Below are 18,411 nucleotides of genomic sequence, written 5' to 3' on the forward strand. Positions count from 1 at the left end.
CCGACCCTAGCGCTCTGTCCCCTTGAGCTTGTCGTCGTCGACGAGCCACGGCCTCGCTTCACCATATTTGTCAAAGAGCGTCTGGGAAACTGCGGCAAGCTCGTCATCTTCGTCGAGGACCTCCAGAAAGCGGCCGTTCTCACTAAAGCATGACGAGTAGCGCGGAATAAGTGAGTACGTATGGCTCCATGATTATACTGCCGAAACTGAATAGGTGAGCTAACGGATGTTTGCTCTGGGTTCGTCACAGTACTTACACTTTCTGGCAAACATTGCATAACAAGCCAGCTATCAATGCGTCAAGAGTGTTATGATGTCTATTACACTGCAGTATTATTCTGGTCTTCGGCTTCATCAATCATCAATCGCTTAATCGTTCAGCCTTCGTACAAATCAACCTACGACTCTTCGGCTTCCTCCATGTCTTCTTCGTCATCCTCGTCGTACTCTTCGGTATCCATGTCCTCCTCACCTTCGTCACTATCGCTTTCTCCATACCCTTCCAGCTCGCTGTCACCATCATCATCCTCTGAGTCCGATTCCATACCTTCATATGGATCATAGGACATGTCAGGTCCGATGTATGGTCCCCAGCTATTGTTTGGTTCCAGACCGAGATTGTGTCAAACCATCCTCGTCTCCCTGTCATTTGCGCACGTTGGAAACTGCCCGTATTCTGCCTCGAGCTCCTTCGCAGCCTTAGGGTCGATCGCACACCACTCGTAGTCCATCCCCACGGTGTCTACCACGCAGTAGGGCGCGTATTCCACCTTTCCTCCCTTCGCAAAGTAGAAATTCACGGCGTTTGTGTTGAGGAATGAGAAGATGTCATCGTACACCCATGGACTTTGCCCTGAAAGCTTGAAGAGCACTCGTTCTCTTATTTGCGTAGCGGCCATTCGTTGAGGAGACGGGTTCGTGGCCCCCAGTTCACGGAGAACCTGGGCGATTGCACCGAATACGAAGCGATATCCGCTGTGGAACGTTTTGAAAATGACTTCGTGTAGGTGGGGTGGGACATAAGGAAGGGCCAGGTCCCATTCGATGTCGGCCCTGTCGATCGGTCTTCTAGGCACAGGGAAATAGGAGTCAGTCATTTCCGGTAGCATGTCGTACAGTTCTTCGGCCCTCTCTGCAATTGAATGGTGAGTACTTCATTATCTGTCGCAGCGGTCATGCAGGAAACTCACTTACGAGACGATGGATCAACAGAGGCGACAACCATCCACCTACACAGTGGCCGCATGTACAACCCCACTTCTTCGCCTGCACGAATTGCATGTCGGCACCTATATCTTCGCCCATGGCCCTTCTCAGTGTTGCCTCCACCAGCAGCCCATCCTCAGCATAACCTGTCCATCGCTCGGTGTGGGTCTCTGCATACTCCCTGGAGACTCAAAGCTCGTCGGTGCATACCATGAGGGGTGTCTTCCAGTCGCTGTTGTCTTTGTCGAAAACGTTCTCCTGGGCGCCCAGTTCAAGAAGAGTCTTCACTGCCGCGATGTTAATAGCAGCAGCGGCCATGTGGAGAGGCGTGAAGCCATCCTTGTCCTTTTGCCGGATGGCAAGAGCATCCCTGCCAAATGCCTCTCGAATATACTTCACTATCTTGTCTAATTTGAGTCGGAGAATCCTGTCATGCAGCGGGAACTCTTCGCTTGATGAGAGTAATTTGGCATTGGGCCATCTCATAGGCATCCTGTTTGCGAGGTCCGAAATAGGAAAAGCACCCGAGTGGCGCAGCATCAATGGAGCATCCTTTGATGCAGGGATGGCGCGGGACAGGTGCTTTGGTTTGGGCGAGTACGCGAGGAACTGTGTCAAGCCGATCCTTCGAAAGCCGTTCTATCGTTCGCTGTATTCAGCTCTCTAGTCCTAATCTGCATGTGTCAACCTCTCACCTTACGCATGAAGAACACTGCCCGGTCTATTCCATCCGTCCATTGCTCCTTCGACGCGGCATCGCGGCTTGGCATGGGCGTAGGCCAGCTGATGACCGTATCCTTCTCCCCCACCAGCGACGAAGAAAGGAGCCGCTGGAGGATCCATGAGCCAAGTCCCTGCCCTCTGAGCTATTGAAGCAGTTAAGGATGACAAAAAAGACTGCATATATGCGCCTTATCTCACCGCTGGATCATAAATAAGGACATGGAAGATGTAAAAGATGGTCCCATCATTTAGCTCTCGACCCCAGCATCCCGTACTCTTGAGCTTTTCGTCCTCGACGAGCCAAGGCCTAATCTCTCCATACTTGTTGAAGAGCGTCTGGGAGAATGCGGCGAGCTCGTCTTGCTCCTCGTCGAAGATCTCTAGGAAAAGGCCCTCCTCGATGATGGGGCCTCGAGTGATCTTCAAAGCGGCCAGCTTTCCTATCTTGCCTAGCCGCAGATGTGTTGCTTCGACTGTGAGGCTTTGCATGACGGCGGGATGTGGATGCCATTTCTTAACTTCGACTCTGGCGGCGCATTCCTCGAGCCGTAATGCGACGGGACCACCAGCAGTCTTGGGTATGATAGGCAGCATAAGAGAATGTGTGGGAGGGAGAAGAAGGAGAAGAGAGTTTGGGAGGTGAGTGTCTGTCGCCTCGGATGTAGCTATATAGTGCAGATCAACGTGACATGCGTTTTAATATGTCCATATGAAGAAGTACAACTTCGTAATTCGCTCACGAATGATCGACAGTGGCTTTTCTGGTGCAACGCAATAAGCGAGGTGACCTCGTGAGAACAAGGATGGGTCACCCTGATACGGACATATCGGAGCATTTTAAATCGGACATCTTGAAGGTTGGTCGTGCAGTCGCCCAGGAAGAACGCGACGCAGGGCGCGGCTGGGGCGAGCATCGTAGTGGTGAGAGGAGAAAGCACTTTGGTTTCATCATGTACTGTGCCTCGAATGGCTTCCGCATTCTGCAACACATCTTCAAAACAGCTATCCATGACGCTGTCCAGAGCGTGTTCGACATTCCCCCCTTCTCGGAAGTATACTTGACCGCCTCCTTGTCGAACAAGTCGCCGCTGTGATAGTAGTAATCCTAGTCAAAGACGCCGCCGAGCTTGCGCTGAACTTTGATGATATCACCCGTATCTGTCGCGAGTAAGGCGTCATGCTCATCCAACGGAAAGCGTTCTGAAAAAGAACAGGTAAGTATGTCCTATCGATTCAGATGCGATGTGCCTTACGATATAAGGAGGTTGATTACTGCGTCCCTCCGCTTGTGAGCGAGGTTGAAGGGGATGATCGCTGGAATCGGCCAACACATCACAAGGTCGTTCTCCTTGACATTACCTGATTGAAGGAACTTCTACAAGGGGACAGGCCCAAGTGTCGATACCTTTGCTTCATAGCTATCAAACAGCGTGAGCTTCTTGTTGGGCCGACTATATGCGTACACATTACCACGGATTCCTCGATGTGTGCGTAGGAAATATATAATATATCTTCATCGTTGATCTCGCGGCCCCAGCACTCAGTACCTTTTAACTTCTCATCGTCGATGTGCTTCGTCTTGACTTCCCCAACCTTGTCGAACAGTTCGACGGCGAGCGAGCGAGCCTCGCCCTGACCGTCATCACCGTCGAGGAGCTCGTGAAAGTGACCGAGCGCTGAAAAGTGATCATAGAAAGCACTCGGATGGCGGAGTTTTTCCTACTTCTTTGATCTCGGATGCTGGACAGAGTCCGACAGACATAGAGACAGTTGTCAAGAGTGAAGCATGCCTGTTGACTCTAAAGACCGCAATGCAGTCATTGAGATAAATAGCGGCCTCGTCAACGTAACAGTGCGCGCAGACATGGTCGTGGTACGGGAAGAGGGAACCTGCTCATCTAGTGCGCGACTTTCTTTATGCGTCTCAGTGAGGATTATTCAATATTCATTCTTTTACTAGCCTCATTTGACAATCGCTGTGCCTAATTAGTGATCCGGTGAATCAGGGCCATTACATATGATACAGATCAAGATCTCACGCACTGACTTCTTCAACTTCCATAGCGTCCCGGCGGAAGACGATAGAACCCGCATCCCATCTTCTGCGATTCGAGGACCTTCGTCTTGACGACGGCGTAGGGCTCGAGGTTGGCATTCGCTGGCCGGATGCAAACGACTCTCGGTAACTTCAACCCAACATTTATTCCGCCTCAGCGTGTTCGTAACTTCGTACTTCCATGTGAGTGAAAGTCTCCATGCGTTAAAGTGCTTGCTCACGGCAGAATGTACTAATGACCCATGACGACGCTTAGACAGTGGCCACAAATCCATGGGCTTTTCCTGGCGCATACTGATCACAACCTGAGCCTAGCACGCGGGAAGGGACAAGCTGACGCACGTCATGAAGATTTCGCATGCGAGGTCGTCCATGTGGACCGAGACAACAAGACCTTTAATGCCCCACGACATCGTTCAGCCTACATTCTTGACGCTTCCCAACGAGAAGAGTACGACTATTCTTCCTCTCATCTCATAACCGAACCATTAATATAGACTTAACAGATATATCGCGTCACTCCCCTGGTACTTATACCGAAATCATCCACTGTGAGATAGACTTGAAAAAGGGAAGACCGCATGTCCTCAAGAATTGAATAAGGTTTCCTGCCTTATCGGACCGTTAACCGAACAGAGCCAGCATGAGGACCATCACGCGAGCAAGCTACAGTACAATTTCTATACACAAACAGGTTCCAGGAACAACAACAGAATGAAAACAAACCAAAAAGCCACGCTACCCATCCATGTCCAGCTCACCCTCGGCGTCTGCGTCCTCTTCTCCCTCCGCATCTTCCTCCACCTCTCGGTTGACTTCGATCGGCACCGCCCCAGTAACTTCTGGCTTGAGAGGCTGGAGAGGATGAATCTCGATCGCTGGTCCACCCGGAGATGCTTTACTGAAGTCGCGTGCGTGGTCTTCCGTAACACATACCGTATCATCGCTGGGAACGCTGTGACGACTAGTATTGATTGTAAGGGGCGTGCCTGCATCCTCGTACTTCAAATCCTCGATAACCTCCGGCTCCTGCGCTTGCGTTGTGCTGCTGCAGCTTTGTCCGTTATTGCTCGCATTCGCCGGGGCAGACGTCTCGATATTCGGAGAAGTCAATGCACGACCGAACCCCTGGTAGGCTGGATGGTTATCCGTCACATTTGTGTCACTTGAAGAGATTGGTGAAGGGCTGGCATGCAGCGGTACCCCGTCACCGTTCACCACACGTGTTAACTCGCCAAGGTCCCGGCTTTCAGCAAGAAGCGCTGCATCGTTCAGGGTGCGACGAAAGTTCCGTCGAGTCGGAGGGGGAGGCGGCGTGGGCCGGTGTTCCACCTCGGGCGACGAGTCTATGCGCCTTCGCTTGCGTGGAGACGCTGACCTCGAGGATGGCCTCGAGCGTTTCGCCTCCCGACGGTCGGTGGCCGGTCTCGAGCGCAGCTGACGTAGTCGCTGCTCTTCCTCGCGTGCAAGTCTCGCAGCAAGTGCTGCATCCTCGTCCTCACCCACCATGCCCGCGCTATCGCCGACATTCCCTCGCGCCTGCTTGCCCGTGGCCCCGTGTCCGGGAGTCCGCCGCCCTGCAGCAGGTTTGCTCTTACGCGTCGAGACCTCGTCACGGAGCGTCCGTCGTCTTTCCACTGGCGAACGGACGTCGGTCGCAGCGCTGCTACGTAGCCGCCGACTCGGTGAAAACAGTGTCCGCGCAAGCTCCTCCGCTAGCGCGCGGTCGCGTTCGACCTGCTCATCTTCTGGCGACTTTACTGGCGCCGGCTCCTGCACTGATTCCGGCGCGAGTTCCGATGCTGGGTTGGGGACCGAAATCGAGGCCGCGCTTCGGCCTGGGGAGTGCGCAGTCTCTGCTTCGGGTTGGTCTCGTGTTGAGGAGTTGCGGGACGAGGAAATAGTTATCACATTGTCATCATCAAACAGCGAGAATGCCGGGGACTTCGTCGCCATAACGCTTGTCTCCCGGGTGTCTATCGGTGCACCAGATCGGGGAGTCACTGGCGCTGTACGGGCTGGCGTGCCCTCTGGCTCAACGTTCGTCAGATCGTGCGACTGAGTGCTGGCGGCTCGGCCGTTCGCCATGTCGTCAGATGGCAGCTGGTCTGTCTTTCCCGTCCTTGCTACAATGAACGGACTCCATTTCAGCTTCTCCGGTTTGAGCGTAATGTAATTTTTGGCCTCCCATTTCGCCATATACTCCTCTACCTGAATGGGGTCCCATCGTATCTCATACTTGATCGGAGCGACGAAGGGCCCTTTGACCTTCTCATCATCCTGTGTCTGGTTACGCTGAAGGTGCTTCCTTGCGACTCCGTTCTTGCGACCTTTCGGGAACTTGATTGCCTGACCAGGCAATGGCTTGGGCCGCAGCGCGTTGTCATCCACCCGAATGAGTTTGAGCTGCATCAGGGTATTGTATATGTCCTCTGTTGTCATAGAGGTCGCAGCACTGATGTCTATGGACAGGTGGTGTGCATTAGTACCCAGCATGACTAATACCTGTGAACTAACCTTCTATGCGAGGGTTCGGAGGGGCTGTCCGGAAATATCGCATGAGGGCGAATGTCCAGTAACTCCTGTACCCCAGTGCGCCAAGAGGAGAGAGCGGTTTCTCAGGTGATCCCGCCCTCTGTTCCTTCTTAGACAGTAGATAACCTGCGTCAACAGTGGATCAGAGCTCATCTGTTCTGACAAACACAACCATGCCTCTTACTGAAGTCTATCAACAATTGCCCCCATCCTTGCCGTTGCCGGACCGGCAATGTCATTATACAGCTGACATTGTAGTCCTTCGGGCTCCGCTTCTCTTTGCTGAAGTATCCTATGAACCGGGAACCGACGTCGTCGAATTCTGTGACGACATAGAATAAGAACGGCTCCACGTCGTAAAATAATGACTTGTGGTCCAGAAACATCTTCGAGAGTAGACACAGATTCTGACAATAGATTTTGTTTCTACGCCCATCCACCTCGAAGATGGATATTGCTCCGTCGCGGTAAATCTCATCGCCTGGAGGATGTCTCATCTTGCATTTCAACTGAGAGAAAAGAATCGGTCACTGTCCGACTTGAAGTTTGTGACAATGGGACTTACCTGGTGCCGCCCCGCCATAAACTTGCTCCTCATGTACTTGAGGCAAAACTCACAGTACCACAGCCGACCTTCGGGTATATTGGCATATTCCTCCGGAAAAGGAGCATCGTACCACGTCTCGATGTCGTAGTCTCCAAAACGGATCCGTCGAATGCGCGGTCCATCGGGCAGCTTCTGCATCAAGGGCGCGGGAGTCGACCGAGGAGGCGATTCAGACCTGGCTGGTCCCGATACCGCTGATGAGGGTGGCGGACGATGCGTGGAGGAACGCAGCGGGCGGGTGGAAGGGCCGGCTTCTCCTGTATCAGAGACCTCAGGAGGCGGTGGGGGTGGGTGCAGCTTCTCCTGCGGCAAAGTCAGGACAAGGATCTACTAACAAGATTGCATGCCAGAAAACTCGCCTCGGCAGCGATGAGACTCCTTTCGAAACGTTGCTTGTCTTGAGCGACGATAGACGTTTCCTTGACGCTTCGGTCCTTCTCACTGAGAATCTCGTCAAACATGCCCACAGCCTCATCTGGCGGATCTTCCTCGCGAGCTTTTCCTTTGTCGCGCGCCGGCAGACGCAAGCGGATGACCGTTTTTGGCGGTGGTGGGGATGAGGGAGTCGCGACCGGGGAAGACAGCCGAAGACGCATCCGTTTGTGAGGAAGTGCCGCTGCGGAGGTTTCATCTGGATCTTCCAGCTCGTTCGCATCTTGTGAAAGTGTCCTCCCTTTCGAGCGATTCCTTTTCTTGCCTTTCTGGTTCGCCGCTTTGTAGGGCACTTCGCAGTCAATATCAACGTCCGCGCTGTCGGTTGTCCCGACCGTGTCTGGCGCTGTGCCGTTAACCATTCGAGAGGATGAGGCCACGGAGGATTCGTGGAAAGTCGCGCCAGGCTCTGGAAGAATCTTGGTCAAATAGTGTGGATGTTGTGATATTGGCTCGGGTCCGGGGAGCTGAAACTCTTGCTGCCTCTTCATCGGGTATATTTGCTCAGGTACCATTAACTGTGGACATAAAGGACAGTGCCATGTCCCTGGAGGTGCTTTTGCAAGAGGAGGCTGTAGACAGTCCATGTGCCAGCCTGAGAGTGAGCATGAGCAAGCGAGCTGCGTATACTTCATGGCAGATATACCTCTGTCGCAGAAGTCACATATAATCATTCTGAACTATGAAAAACTGGCTTAATACAAAAGCAGGGCGTGAAATAGAGATAACTCACATCGCCCTCTTCCGCATGGCAGACCTCACACTTCTTGCAATTAGGGCAAGTCCAGGCATAAGAGCGCATGTGATCCCCGATGTTAGATAGTCCAAGACAGCCTGGATGAGCTGGACCAGAGAACATGAACTGGAGTCCTAGCTGGGATATGGCCAGACTCACCGCTGCGACCACACTCCGAGCAACTAACCATCAGCTCTGGCTGTCCAGTCTTCTTGTTCTTGGAATCATTTCCCTGGCAGAACCCACACTCCTCCTCGCGACGAGGAGTACGCTTCTTTTTGGCCGGCTTGGGAGGTAATGGTCTGGGCCCCTCGATTGTGATGAACGCAGGAGGTTGTGGCGCAAAGGGATCACCCTGTGGTCCTTGCGAGTACTGCCTCTGCTGGGAAACGAGATTTTGATGCATGGACATAGGAGGGCAAATGGCCTGATTGGAGATGTCAGTCATGCGGCTACACGCCCATCCTGACCGCGATACCGCGACGCGACGCGTTCAGAATCGCCTCGCGTCAATCACCCAACCTGACCTGGCGCGTACACTCACCTCTAGATTTGTAGCTCCCGCACTTTGCATCAACAAGGCAGGGTCAAGTTGGGGCTCACTCAGAGCAGGGTCGATTGGTATGTCCATCCCGCTTCCGGGCGAACATGTCAAGTCTTGAGTTTCTGGCTGGTGGAACACCGCCCCCTCCGGCAGACCAAATGCACTCATGACTGACGAGGCTCGACAATGGTATGAGGGTGCAGAAAAATGAGCATAGAGCAGAATACAAGGGATATGGCCGTCGCCGCCGCCGCCGACGGCGAGCTGAATACGGATTGTTTGTGCTCTATTTGGCAATGTGGGGGCGGCGGGCGCCTCCCATTACTTAGACTGTCCGCTTGCAAGCCAAGCAATGTTCGAGCTTACACCATAAGTCACAACCGCGCGCAACGCTGTGGCAGTTTATACGGCCTCGTAAACGACTGAACGTGCAGCAGCAGGAACTGCTCAGGACACTGTTCGGGACAAGGCCACACGGGCGCCTTGAAATCGGTCACGGTCAACTACGCCACATTCCTGTGGCGCGCCGCTATCGGGCACGTTGGCATCACTCTCAGGGCCAGTGGCGACGAGGACACGCGCCGACGTGTCCCGGATGCACCCTCGTCTCGTGCACGCAACGGCTGTTTTGAGGGTGATCTGATGGGGCGAGACGCTGTGCACGCGCCGCGGCCAAGTGCCTCTTGATTGCAACTGCGAGGAGACATGATGCCGGCCGAAATAGATGCCCTGGCACTGGCCATGTTGCGCATTTGGGGCATTTCTCGATGTGCGTTGGCCGAAATCATATTTCTATGGCCGGCGAGCAGCAGCCGAGGTGGAGATTGAGCCGGATTGAGGGAAGTTTCGTAAGAGTGGCTGAAGCCGTGCCCACAACCAAAGACAAATAAGGATCCGGCGTGGGCAGCGTCTCTCTTGCAACTCATTCTGGATGTATCAGTCAGATAAACCACACACGCACCCTCTTTAACCTCAACCACCACCTCGTTCACCAGCGCACTGACTATGCAATCAGCCCTGGTCCAAACTATGCCCCCACCTCCAGCTCTTCCCCACCGCCCTCGTTCGAACAACGTCTCCGCTGCAGCCCTGCTTGGATGCACCCCACGCAAGTGCAAGCGGCCCTTGGAAATTGAGGCCCACTATACCGAGATTCAAGAGGTTGACAGCCATGGCAGGGTTCGCGACGTCATCATCATCGAGGATTCGCCGCCTCCGTCTGCCTCTCCGAGCCAGAGCAGACAAATCCAGACGTCGTCGATGCAACCGCTGCCCTACACAGACTCTGTCGTTCGCATCCAGGCACGACCTCCAGCTGCTTCCAGCAGTTTATCTGCGAATGGTCCCGCAGCCAAGAAGCGAAGAGTCGGTGGTGCGAATGCTTTATCGAGAAAGCCAATCGCCAGCCACTTCCCAACCAATGTTAGTACAAACAACTCCTATGCTGGCGGCAACGACGCCGATGATGTGTGAAAATTTCTTTCTGTACCTTCGATGGCTCTGACGTTCTCTATAGGTCACCGAGAAACGCGTGGCGTGTGACGATAAAGAAGGGCACTACATCGTTGCGCCCGACGATTTGATAAACAAGCGCTGTAGGTTACTCTGCCCAATGACATTCATTGAAGATCTAACTCATCCATTATAGATCGTACCGTCAAACTTTTGGGGCAAGGGACATTCGGTAAAGTCGTTGAAGCAGTCGATCAGGACACCGGCAAGCGGGTGGCAGTCAAGATAATCCGAGCCATACCGAAATACCGCGACGCCAGCAAAATGGAGGTCAGAGTCCTACAGAAACTCAAGGAGCAGGATCCAAAGAATAAATTGTAGGTATCTAGTCGCTTACTACATCGCCCTGCATTCATGCGAATTTCATGATCCAGCAAATGCATTCATCTTCTCAATTGGTTCGACCATCGCAATCACATTTGCCTTGTGTCAGAATTACTCGGCAAATGTGTCTACGATTTTCTCAAGGAGAACGAATTTGCTCCATTCCCTCGTCATCACATACAATCTTTCGCGCGACAGCTCCTGGGAAGCGTAGCATGTCAGTTTCGTTTGTATGACATGGATCCGGCAACAAATCTCACAGATGTGCATTGAACAGTTCTCCATGATCTTCGTTTAATCCATACGGATCTCAAGCCAGAGAATATATTATTGGTCAAGAACGACTTCCGCGTCGTCCCGATGACCGCTCCTGGGAGGAGAACGACCGTGAGTTGCTATACGTAATCCTCGAGTCGTTTAGCTCACTCTCATTGTAGCGCGCAGCAAAACAGAAGCGCCTACTAGAAAACACCGATATTCGGTTGATTGACTTCGGGTCTGCAACCTTTGAGGACGAGTATCATTCGAGTATAGTATCAACTCGTCACTATCGTGCCCCTGAGATTATTCTCGGTATGTTTATTGTGGGTCTATTGCTGTCTTTCAACTCTGACGCCTCTCCTTGTAATAGGCTTGGGCTGGTCATTTCCTTGCGACGCCTTTTCCTTGGGCTGCATTTTGGTGGAGTTTTATACAGGCGTCGCCCTATTCCAGACTCACGACAACCTCGAGCATCTCGCCATGATGGAGCAAGTGATGGGCAAGATGCCAGTGTCTTTCGCTCGCCGAGGAGCTCGCTCCAAGCCAGAGTTCTTCCAGGACGATAAATTGTACTGGCCGCCACTGAACGTCACCACAGCAAGCAAGAAAGATGTGAACGCATGCCGTAGTCTGCAGGTAGTGGTCGCGTTCCTCTCATTTGTTCGTCACACTCAATGGCGTCAATCGTAAGCAGGAAATCATTCCGAGCATAGATGAAGTCAACAGGCAATTCCTGGACCTGGTCAAGAAGCTTCTCATATTCGATCCTTTCCAACGGATCACTGTGCGCGAAGCCCTGAACCATCCGTACTTCAAACTCAATATTCCCTCAGAAATATGACCCATGCACATATGCATGTCGCATATGCTCTCGAACACGTCACATCAATCTTGGTCGATCAAGGACAGGCCGACGGATCGTGGCCTTGTATACCGCCGTCAATATGAGTACAGTACTGCTTTGTCGCCATTTGGTCACTCTTCACCCGTGTTTCTCGATTGTCTTTGCCGTATCTGGAGGTCTCACATGTACAACCATATGCATTAATGTGCAACATCTTGTCTTTCTTCTGCATTACGATACGGTTTCTCCCCCTTCTCATCTTAACACATTCTTCCTCTCCCCCGCCGTCACAATGCGCCAGATTTTCTGTATCTATTTCTCGTCTCTATGTCGTCTGTGTTTATCGTTTCCATACTGAAGTATAGATGCAACCGTCTGTCTGTAGTGCGCCTCGGATCAAATGGTTTCTGCAATGTATCGTGGGTGAACTAGATTACACCATGGCCATGAATGTGGGTACTGCACGGGTGAGCTTTTCGTCCACGTTCCCGAGTTCGAACTGTGTTGACATTGCGCAACGGGGCTCATAGCACAATTAGATAACCTTGCGTTGTGTGTGCACAGTCCTTCGCCCCAAGCGACTCGTGTCTTCGGGAACACGGCACTTATCGGAATGCAACCCTTGACGCAATAGTATCCAATTCCGAGGATGAATCAGCCAGCAGCTATGAGAGAGCAATCTAGGCGATGGCATCTGCCTGCTCCTGCGCGATGTTCTACATCAAGCTCGTTGCACTGCCGCAGTCTATCGATGCAGGTGATTGTCCCTTTCAGAGCTCCCTTTGTGCGAACGGCGCTACATAACGAAACGGCTATATCGGCGCGGCGGGAGCCGCGACAACAATCACTCTTGTCGGTCGGTAGATCAATACCCCAAAGTTTACAGTACAGGCATCGCACAGCAAATGTCCGGCTCAAGCAGCAAATATACAGTATCTCTTGATGTCCATGCTCGAATGAGAAAATGTCCCCTCAGCCTCCTTAGCCGTCCTGTGCAAGTTCCGCAAGCGAGATCTCGTTCGTGTTTTGATTGACAGATAAGTATGCATTCTTGAGGAACACGTCGCCGACCTGCGCGCGCCAAATCTGTCAGCAAAACGGGAAGACGCCGATCGTCTCATGGCCGCCGCTCACCAGCCAAGTCGTCGCCCCGTCGATCTCCCCTGAGGAGATGCCGGATACACAATCGCCCGTCAGATCGTCTGCATTCACCGGCGCGAACACGAGGTCCAGCGGGTTGATCGCGAATGCGCGCCCGCCGAACGTCAGCGCAACGCTCGTGTTCGTCGTGCACGGGATGGTGAACCCGCCTTGCCCGTCGGACGCCGCGCCCGGGATCGTTGCATGAACCGCATCCGCATCATTGGGGGGCGCGACGATCAGCGTGGTGCCGGTGTCGAGGATGGCAGTTCGTCCGGTGAGCCCTAGATCCTGGCCGTTAGACGTAACTGCGGTCATGTCGCCCTCCCAGAAGCCCTCGGTATTTACATTGTCAAACGTGACAAGCGTGTTTGAGTCGAACTTGCTCGAATCGAGCCCGCCGAATGTGATCTCACCATCGTTCAGCTGGTCGGCAAGCCGGGAGATTTTGAAGGAGGCGATCGCATCGCTGATGAGGCCGGCGGAAGCGAGGGCCTCTACAGGGGTAGGGACACCCTCCTCGGAAATACCCTATAGTGTCAACAAGTTAACAAAGAAAGGAGTCATGCGGGCGAGTAACAAAACATACAGATTGTGCAAGGCCCATCAAGCCATCGAAAGGAATGCTGTCGGAGGAGAAATCGCTACTTTCGACGTTGGCAACACCGAATGTATGGTTGTTCAACGCGAGGCCGCCAATGTTGACATTGTCCGAGACAGTGACGCCCTCCACCTGGCCGGTACCGTACGTCACTTCGAACGGGTTACCAATCTCGACGAAGCTGGACGAAGTTGACGAGCCAAGGAACTGGTGGTCGCCCTGCAGTGGATTCGTCAAGACTGACTCGCGGACAGCAATGGGCGAGATTGCTCACGCATCCTTCAGTCGTGCCCTCCGTTGTACAGTTCTCAGCAGAGCCGACCCACATGTCAGCAGAGCCCGAGTCCATTAGGAACTTGAAGTCTGTGGCAGGTGTTCCAATCTGAACGGTTGCAACGTATCCTACGTCGTTCGCTCTATTTTTTCTGTCAGTAACAGTCTAGCATTGGGGGGCTTAAGTGGAGGTACACACTCGATATCCAAGCCAAGAGAGTTGCTGGCCGTGGGGGCGTTGGCGAGCGTTAGTCCGCCACTTGCAGCAGCTTCTACATCGACCTCCGGAATTCCCTCAGCAGTTGTTAACCCTTCGGCACCAGAAGCTGCGGTGGCAGACGCAGACGCAGTAGCTGTATCCTTGATTTTTCGAGCATCACTGATACGTCGACAACGGTCACGTCAGACAGATGATCAAAGTTTGCGTTGTTTCATAACTTACGCAAGGCCAAGGCGTCCGTGGCGCTTGCTACGCTTGCGCTCCAGCAAACCGGGTTTGGAAGCATAGACACGCCGATGCAGCTTGGTTTCAAGTTGGCGTTTGCTCGGTTGTGCACTGCCGGTCATGCGAGCATATCGCTTCAAGCTACGGTTGATGTGCTGCTGCAAAAACTGTACGATAGCTCAGCACACGGTGCATATCCCGACCAACAGAAATTTGCTCACTACTTGTGGATGCAGGTCACTGCGGGATTGATGGACGCGCTTCAGAGGAAGCGTGATCATCTTTGCCTCGCGCTTGGCGGGCAGCGCATGGACCGCGTCACCATGGACAGCGAGAGAAACAAGGAGAGACGCAAGCAAGAGCGAGAACGAGATAGCGAGCTGCATGGTTGGACCTGCCTGAGACTGTAACCTGACAGAAAAGAAGACCTAAGGAGTGAAAGAGAGAACAGCCGTCGTGAACGAAAGCACAGCTGAAGGCCCGGCCTTGAGAGAAACAAAGGAGAAGAAAGAAAGAGAGGAATGAAAGACGTTTTGCGGCGAAAGCTGCGACCTTTAAAAGGGTCATTTTGATAAACAGTTGTCGCCATGTTACGAGGAGGAAGACCTGGTTGTCAGGACATTGTTTTCTTTGCTCGGACGCGATTGGATGCGAGTGTCAAGCGCATACCAGCGACAACTTGATCAATCAACCATCCGCGCCTCGGGAGCACGTGTGGCACGCGGCGACCAATGCCCTTCATCGCCAACTATACCGCCCCGCACAACGTGTGCACCTCAATACGCTCAGAAGGCTGGGAACCCTAGCTCGTATTGTCTCCACCTCAAATTAACAACAGCAGTACAGGCACGCACAAGAATATGTAACAGCAACGTCACAACCGAGCCCTGGCAGCTGCATCATCGGAACCTACGTTCGGCAAAACCACGTCTCTGAGAGATGCTTCCACTGCATCGCGATACAGATCGTACTAATCTCGAGCATCAGCACGCCTCCCAATGGATAGACAACGAGAATGCAGTCACCTTGATTAAGCCCCACGCGCCTGAGTTGGCTAGCGCGCTGACGGAGTCTGCAACCTCACACGCCTTCGCAATTACCGCTTCCGTGTCGCCCTTGACGATATGATCCACCAGCCCAGCTTCTAATGCCTCTTGCGGTGTGAACCGGTGACCTTCGAGAGCAATCTTGCGCTGAAGGCGGGCATCCAGAACTTTCGCACGCACGACGGCAGCAAATGAGAGTGGCCAGGCAGCCCCGAAGTGAATCTGCAACCAGATGAGATGTAGATGTACAGAAAATAAATGTAAAGGATGTACCTCATTCATGCTCATCCATACGTTGCGGCTGCTACCATCTGCCATAACACGGTAGTCACAGCACAGCGCAAGGATCACTGCGGCGGCGAACGTGTGTCCGTTGATTGCAGCCACTGTTGGGACTGACACGGATCCGTCAATGGTAGCAGTAACTCTCATGCGGTGTTAGACGCACTAGGGAACGTCAACAGTCTCCGGATGAACGGATTGAGTGAGCCTATGCGTATGACATTAGCGACCGTGCGCGTCAACAATGGATACACATACGAGGCACGAAACTTCCTCCCCTGGTGGGCGAGCTCATAATATTGTCATAATCAAGCCCTGTTATAGGTAACCAGTAAGTATTATATAGGAAGGCAGCCCTTTAGATGCGTACCGTTGCTGAAGAACTTGTGCTGGCTTCTGTTCCCAACGATGATCAACGCGCCGCGGCCACCCTCCGCATTCTTCGAATTGCGCGCAACACGCCAATGCTCGCGCCAGTCGCGTTCCACCATGTCCAGCGCAGGCTGCATCGCTCGATCCAAAAGCTCCTCGTTGATACGGCTGTCCGCGCCGTTGTGCAGCTCGAGCACCCAGATGGAAGGCGTTGCTGATCCGTGCACGAGCCATCAGACCGGAAATCGATGTGCTGAGAAGTGTGCATGCACTTACGATGAGTCACGGTGACCAGCGGTCGCTCGGAGGGCAAGCGTATAGGGTAGGACATGATGAGTGCGAGCTCAAAGAGAGAAGCTCTCCCCCAGCTAAATAGACATCATGCGAAGCATGCATGATATCGCCGGCCAACGGACAGATGAAATGGATCAGGATTTTCGGCTTTGACAGACATCCCACGCAGTGTCCATACTGCAAAATCTCGGAGGTGGTTTTCGTACGCGAATGACAGGACGTTGAGCGCACAGCTGGGTAACACTTTGGACGGGAAGTGCCAGGGTCGAGGCATTATAGGCGCTCTCCTGTGCAAAGAAGCGCCACCCACCCCCCTGCACATTGCACAGTACTCTGACCGCCACCCACATCGCCATGCCCATTGACGAAGCCCGAGCGGAAGAGTTGAATGGTGAGTTTGTCGTCTCTATCACCATGCGGAAGTGACGAGTTACACGTATTTCGCACTAGCTCGCCTAAAGGAGCGCGAGATGCAGATTCGCGAGTCCTTCATCCGCGCGATGGAGGCGAAGATTATGGAGGACAACATCATGAAGTGCCACCGTATCGAGGGTGTAAACCATCAAGAGAAGTGCAAGGATCTCGCTCTCCGATACGCGAAGATGTTCAAGGAGAATAGGGTGCGCGTCGCTCTTCCATCCTAAGTGGGTTCATGTACTGACGACGGGATCGCGGCCGCAGATGAAGGGCTACAAGCACATCGATGTGATGCCCGCTTCATTATCATAACGTGAAATGACTTTTCTGTCTGTATGGACGATTGTGCGCTGCGATATTAGATACCTTATTCAACAGAACGCTACGTTCTTCACACTAGATTCGCGATATCCACTGTGCAGTCCGACTAACCATGCAAAGAAAAGAAACCGGAGAGTACGTGCTACAACTACACGGTGAGGAGAGTCAAGCAAGACAACCTGTAAGATCAATCCGAGTGCCCCTATTTCTTGCCCTTCCGCTTCTTGTTCTCCGTACCGCTCAACTCGGTTCCGCTCGTCTCATCTCCGCTCGTCGCCGCGCCCGACTTCGTCTTTTTAGCCTTGGATTTCTTGAGATGGTGCTCTGGAATCCATTCCTCTTGGTATCCACCCGCCCCGGTCGCCGTGACCGTGCCTACCGGGGCACTGACCGAGGGGACAGTACGCGTCTTGCGCTTCGGCTGTGGGAGGAAGGCCAAGTACGCGTAGTAACCAAGGCCACCAAGGAGGAGCGCAACGACCAAGTAGGTCGAAAGCCTTAATTCACTATTAGCGTTGGGCATGGAACATTTGCATCGAATAACTCACATCTTCAAGTCGAACCATGACAGCTCAGGCTCTACAACGGTAACTATCGAGTCGTATGCCATCACACGATGCTTTTCGCCCTTTAAAGACAGATGTTTTCAAGTGAAGTGAGGTAAGCTAGAGCCAACTCACATCGGAGACATGTTCTACCCAGATGTTGAGCCTCATATCTCCCGGCTAGGTCACGATAATCACCACCGACGCCATAATGAACGGAGAAGGACACACACACCTTGAGCCTGAAATCTATGTCAGAAATGATGACTGAAAATTGAAGAGAGCGGATGCTTACTCGCTGTAGAATGCATAGGGGAGTTGCATCTTGGCACCGTCAAGTAAGAGGACATCATACGCCAGAGCACTAGTCTGATGTTGTAGTGAGCCTTAGCACAAGGCACGACAGATAAGCACACGCACGTTTTTGACCAGCGCATTTGTGATTGAATTGTGGAAAGAACCCGCAATCGACGTGATGGTGACATTCCGGTCGGAAAGGTTCTCTACGTTCAAAAATATTTTATTCCGCTCCCCGTTGACAACATCTGTCCATTCAACCAGTCGCTGAGCCCCACTCTCGCAGACAATGTCACCGAATACTCACGACCAAACGCGTTGTCTTCAGGGAAAGCACCAAACGCCAAAACCACAGGCTCCGTATGCTCGACTGCCTCAGGAGCTGCGTGAACGTTCAGATTACTTCAGGGATTGCCAACACAGGGCTTACCTGCTGAGACAGAAGAAAGCAGAGCAACGGAGCAGAGAATATACGCAAGCAGGTTATTGAGACGCATCCTGCCAGTGAACGCGCTCGCGAAGTCGTGAGGAGACTTTCCTGGAGCTCTTAGGCTCGAAGTCCATTGCCACGTCCTCTTGCCCTTCTGGGCGATGATGT

The 18,411-nt window shown here is 53.0% G+C and overlaps 7 protein-coding genes across 7 annotated transcripts; 2 read left to right on the forward strand and 5 right to left on the reverse strand.

Annotated features, from left to right (window-relative positions):
- Positions 1-6: 6 nt before the first annotated feature.
- LAESUDRAFT_811942 (uncharacterized protein) lies at positions 7-2,693 on the reverse strand (the record flags this gene model as incomplete). The annotated part of the gene is made up of 7 exons (XM_040914359.1): positions 2,128-2,693; positions 1,902-2,072; positions 1,417-1,845; positions 1,191-1,362; positions 658-1,132; positions 403-594; positions 7-142 (listed from the first exon to the last, which is right to left on the reverse strand). Exons 1-7 carry the CDS (start codon positions 2,521-2,523, stop codon positions 7-9), a joined length of 1,971 nt encoding a protein of 656 aa, XP_040765431.1. The 5' UTR covers positions 2,524-2,693.
- Positions 2,694-4,512: 1,819 nt separating this feature from the next.
- Positions 4,513-9,090, reverse strand: LAESUDRAFT_724683 (uncharacterized protein). The gene is made up of 9 exons (XM_040908669.1): positions 8,840-9,090; positions 8,455-8,722; positions 8,293-8,402; positions 8,206-8,239; positions 7,487-8,154; positions 7,086-7,430; positions 6,705-7,029; positions 6,503-6,646; positions 4,513-6,447 (listed from the first exon to the last, which is right to left on the reverse strand). Exons 1-9 carry the CDS (start codon positions 9,005-9,007, stop codon positions 4,724-4,726), a joined length of 3,786 nt encoding a protein of 1,261 aa, XP_040765432.1. The 5' UTR covers positions 9,008-9,090; the 3' UTR covers positions 4,513-4,723.
- A 778-nt stretch (positions 9,091-9,868) lies between these two features.
- LAESUDRAFT_758268 (kinase-like protein) lies at positions 9,869-11,777 on the forward strand (the record flags this gene model as incomplete). The annotated part of the gene is made up of 8 exons (XM_040912432.1): positions 9,869-10,306; positions 10,356-10,434; positions 10,488-10,668; positions 10,726-10,892; positions 10,953-11,062; positions 11,113-11,248; positions 11,307-11,572; positions 11,631-11,777. 8 exons carry the CDS (start codon positions 9,869-9,871, stop codon positions 11,775-11,777), a joined length of 1,524 nt encoding a protein of 507 aa, XP_040765433.1.
- Positions 11,778-12,761: 984 nt separating this feature from the next.
- On the reverse strand, positions 12,762-14,520 carry LAESUDRAFT_650627 (aspartic peptidase A1; the record flags this gene model as incomplete). Its single annotated transcript, XM_040904257.1, has 7 exons — positions 12,762-12,851; positions 12,915-13,451; positions 13,510-13,740; positions 13,796-13,935; positions 13,992-14,173; positions 14,237-14,406; positions 14,461-14,520. The coding sequence occupies 7 exons, from the start codon at positions 14,518-14,520 to the stop codon at positions 12,762-12,764; spliced, it is 1,410 nt and encodes a 469-aa protein (XP_040765434.1).
- Positions 14,521-15,094: 574 nt separating this feature from the next.
- On the reverse strand, positions 15,095-16,445 carry LAESUDRAFT_102287 (ClpP/crotonase). Its single transcript, XM_040901159.1, has 7 exons — positions 16,216-16,445; positions 15,938-16,153; positions 15,826-15,882; positions 15,734-15,775; positions 15,559-15,680; positions 15,265-15,507; positions 15,095-15,209 (listed from the first exon to the last, which is right to left on the reverse strand). The coding sequence occupies exons 1-7, from the start codon at positions 16,268-16,270 to the stop codon at positions 15,114-15,116; spliced, it is 831 nt and encodes a 276-aa protein (XP_040765435.1). The 5' UTR covers positions 16,271-16,445; the 3' UTR covers positions 15,095-15,113.
- A 110-nt stretch (positions 16,446-16,555) lies between these two features.
- On the forward strand, positions 16,556-17,331 carry LAESUDRAFT_811946 (NADH-ubiquinone oxidoreductase 12 kDa subunit). Its single transcript, XM_040914360.1, has 3 exons — positions 16,556-16,624; positions 16,684-16,853; positions 16,915-17,331. Exons 1-3 carry the CDS (start codon positions 16,588-16,590, stop codon positions 16,960-16,962), a joined length of 255 nt encoding a protein of 84 aa, XP_040765436.1. The 5' UTR covers positions 16,556-16,587; the 3' UTR covers positions 16,963-17,331.
- On the reverse strand, positions 16,684-18,370 carry LAESUDRAFT_724688 (uncharacterized protein). Its single transcript, XM_040908670.1, has 9 exons — positions 18,244-18,370; positions 18,121-18,195; positions 17,937-18,061; positions 17,812-17,885; positions 17,752-17,758; positions 17,652-17,696; positions 17,520-17,599; positions 16,915-17,468; positions 16,684-16,853 (listed from the first exon to the last, which is right to left on the reverse strand). Exons 1-8 carry the CDS (start codon positions 18,308-18,310, stop codon positions 17,174-17,176), a joined length of 768 nt encoding a protein of 255 aa, XP_040765437.1. The 5' UTR covers positions 18,311-18,370; the 3' UTR covers positions 16,684-16,853; positions 16,915-17,173.
- Positions 18,371-18,411: the final 41 nt, after the last annotated feature.

The sequence above is a fragment of the Laetiporus sulphureus genome (genome assembly GCF_001632365.1).
Source record: "Laetiporus sulphureus 93-53 unplaced genomic scaffold LAESUscaffold_14, whole genome shotgun sequence".
NCBI lineage: Eukaryota > Fungi > Basidiomycota > Agaricomycetes > Polyporales > Laetiporaceae > Laetiporus > Laetiporus sulphureus.

Coding starts and splice junctions, on each gene's coding strand:
- LAESUDRAFT_724683 (XM_040908669.1), bottom strand. CDS start 9,007: ATGAGTGCATTTGGTCTGCCGGAGGGGGCGGTGTTCCACCAGCCAGAA. Junction 6,647..6,704: donor GCAATTGTTGATAGACTTCA/GTAAGAGGCATG, acceptor CTGTTGACGCAG/GTTATCTACTGTCTAAGAAG. Junction 6,448..6,502: donor TCCGAACCCTCGCATAGAAG/GTTAGTTCACAG, acceptor ACCTGTCCATAG/ACATCAGTGCTGCGACCTCT.
- LAESUDRAFT_102287 (XM_040901159.1), bottom strand. CDS start 16,270: ATGTCCTACCCTATACGCTTGCCCTCCGAGCGACCGCTGGTCACCGTG. Junction 16,154..16,215: donor GCTGGTCACCGTGACTCATC/GTAAGTGCATGC, acceptor TGCACGGATCAG/CAACGCCTTCCATCTGGGTG. Junction 15,883..15,937: donor GCACAAGTTCTTCAGCAACG/GTACGCATCTAA, acceptor TACCTATAACAG/GGCTTGATTATGACAATATT.
- LAESUDRAFT_811946 (XM_040914360.1), top strand. CDS start 16,588: ATGCCCATTGACGAAGCCCGAGCGGAAGAGTTGAATG. Junction 16,625..16,683: donor CCGAGCGGAAGAGTTGAATG/GTGAGTTTGTCG, acceptor ATTTCGCACTAG/CTCGCCTAAAGGAGCGCGAG. Junction 16,854..16,914: donor AGATGTTCAAGGAGAATAGG/GTGCGCGTCGCT, acceptor TCGCGGCCGCAG/ATGAAGGGCTACAAGCACAT.
- LAESUDRAFT_724688 (XM_040908670.1), bottom strand. CDS start 18,310: ATGCGTCTCAATAACCTGCTTGCGTATATTCTCTGCTCCGTTGCTCTG. Junction 17,886..17,936: donor CAAATGCGCTGGTCAAAAAC/GTGCGTGTGCTT, acceptor CTACAACATCAG/ACTAGTGCTCTGGCGTATGA. Junction 17,469..17,519: donor TCATGGTTCGACTTGAAGAT/GTGAGTTATTCG, acceptor TAGTGAATTAAG/GCTTTCGACCTACTTGGTCG.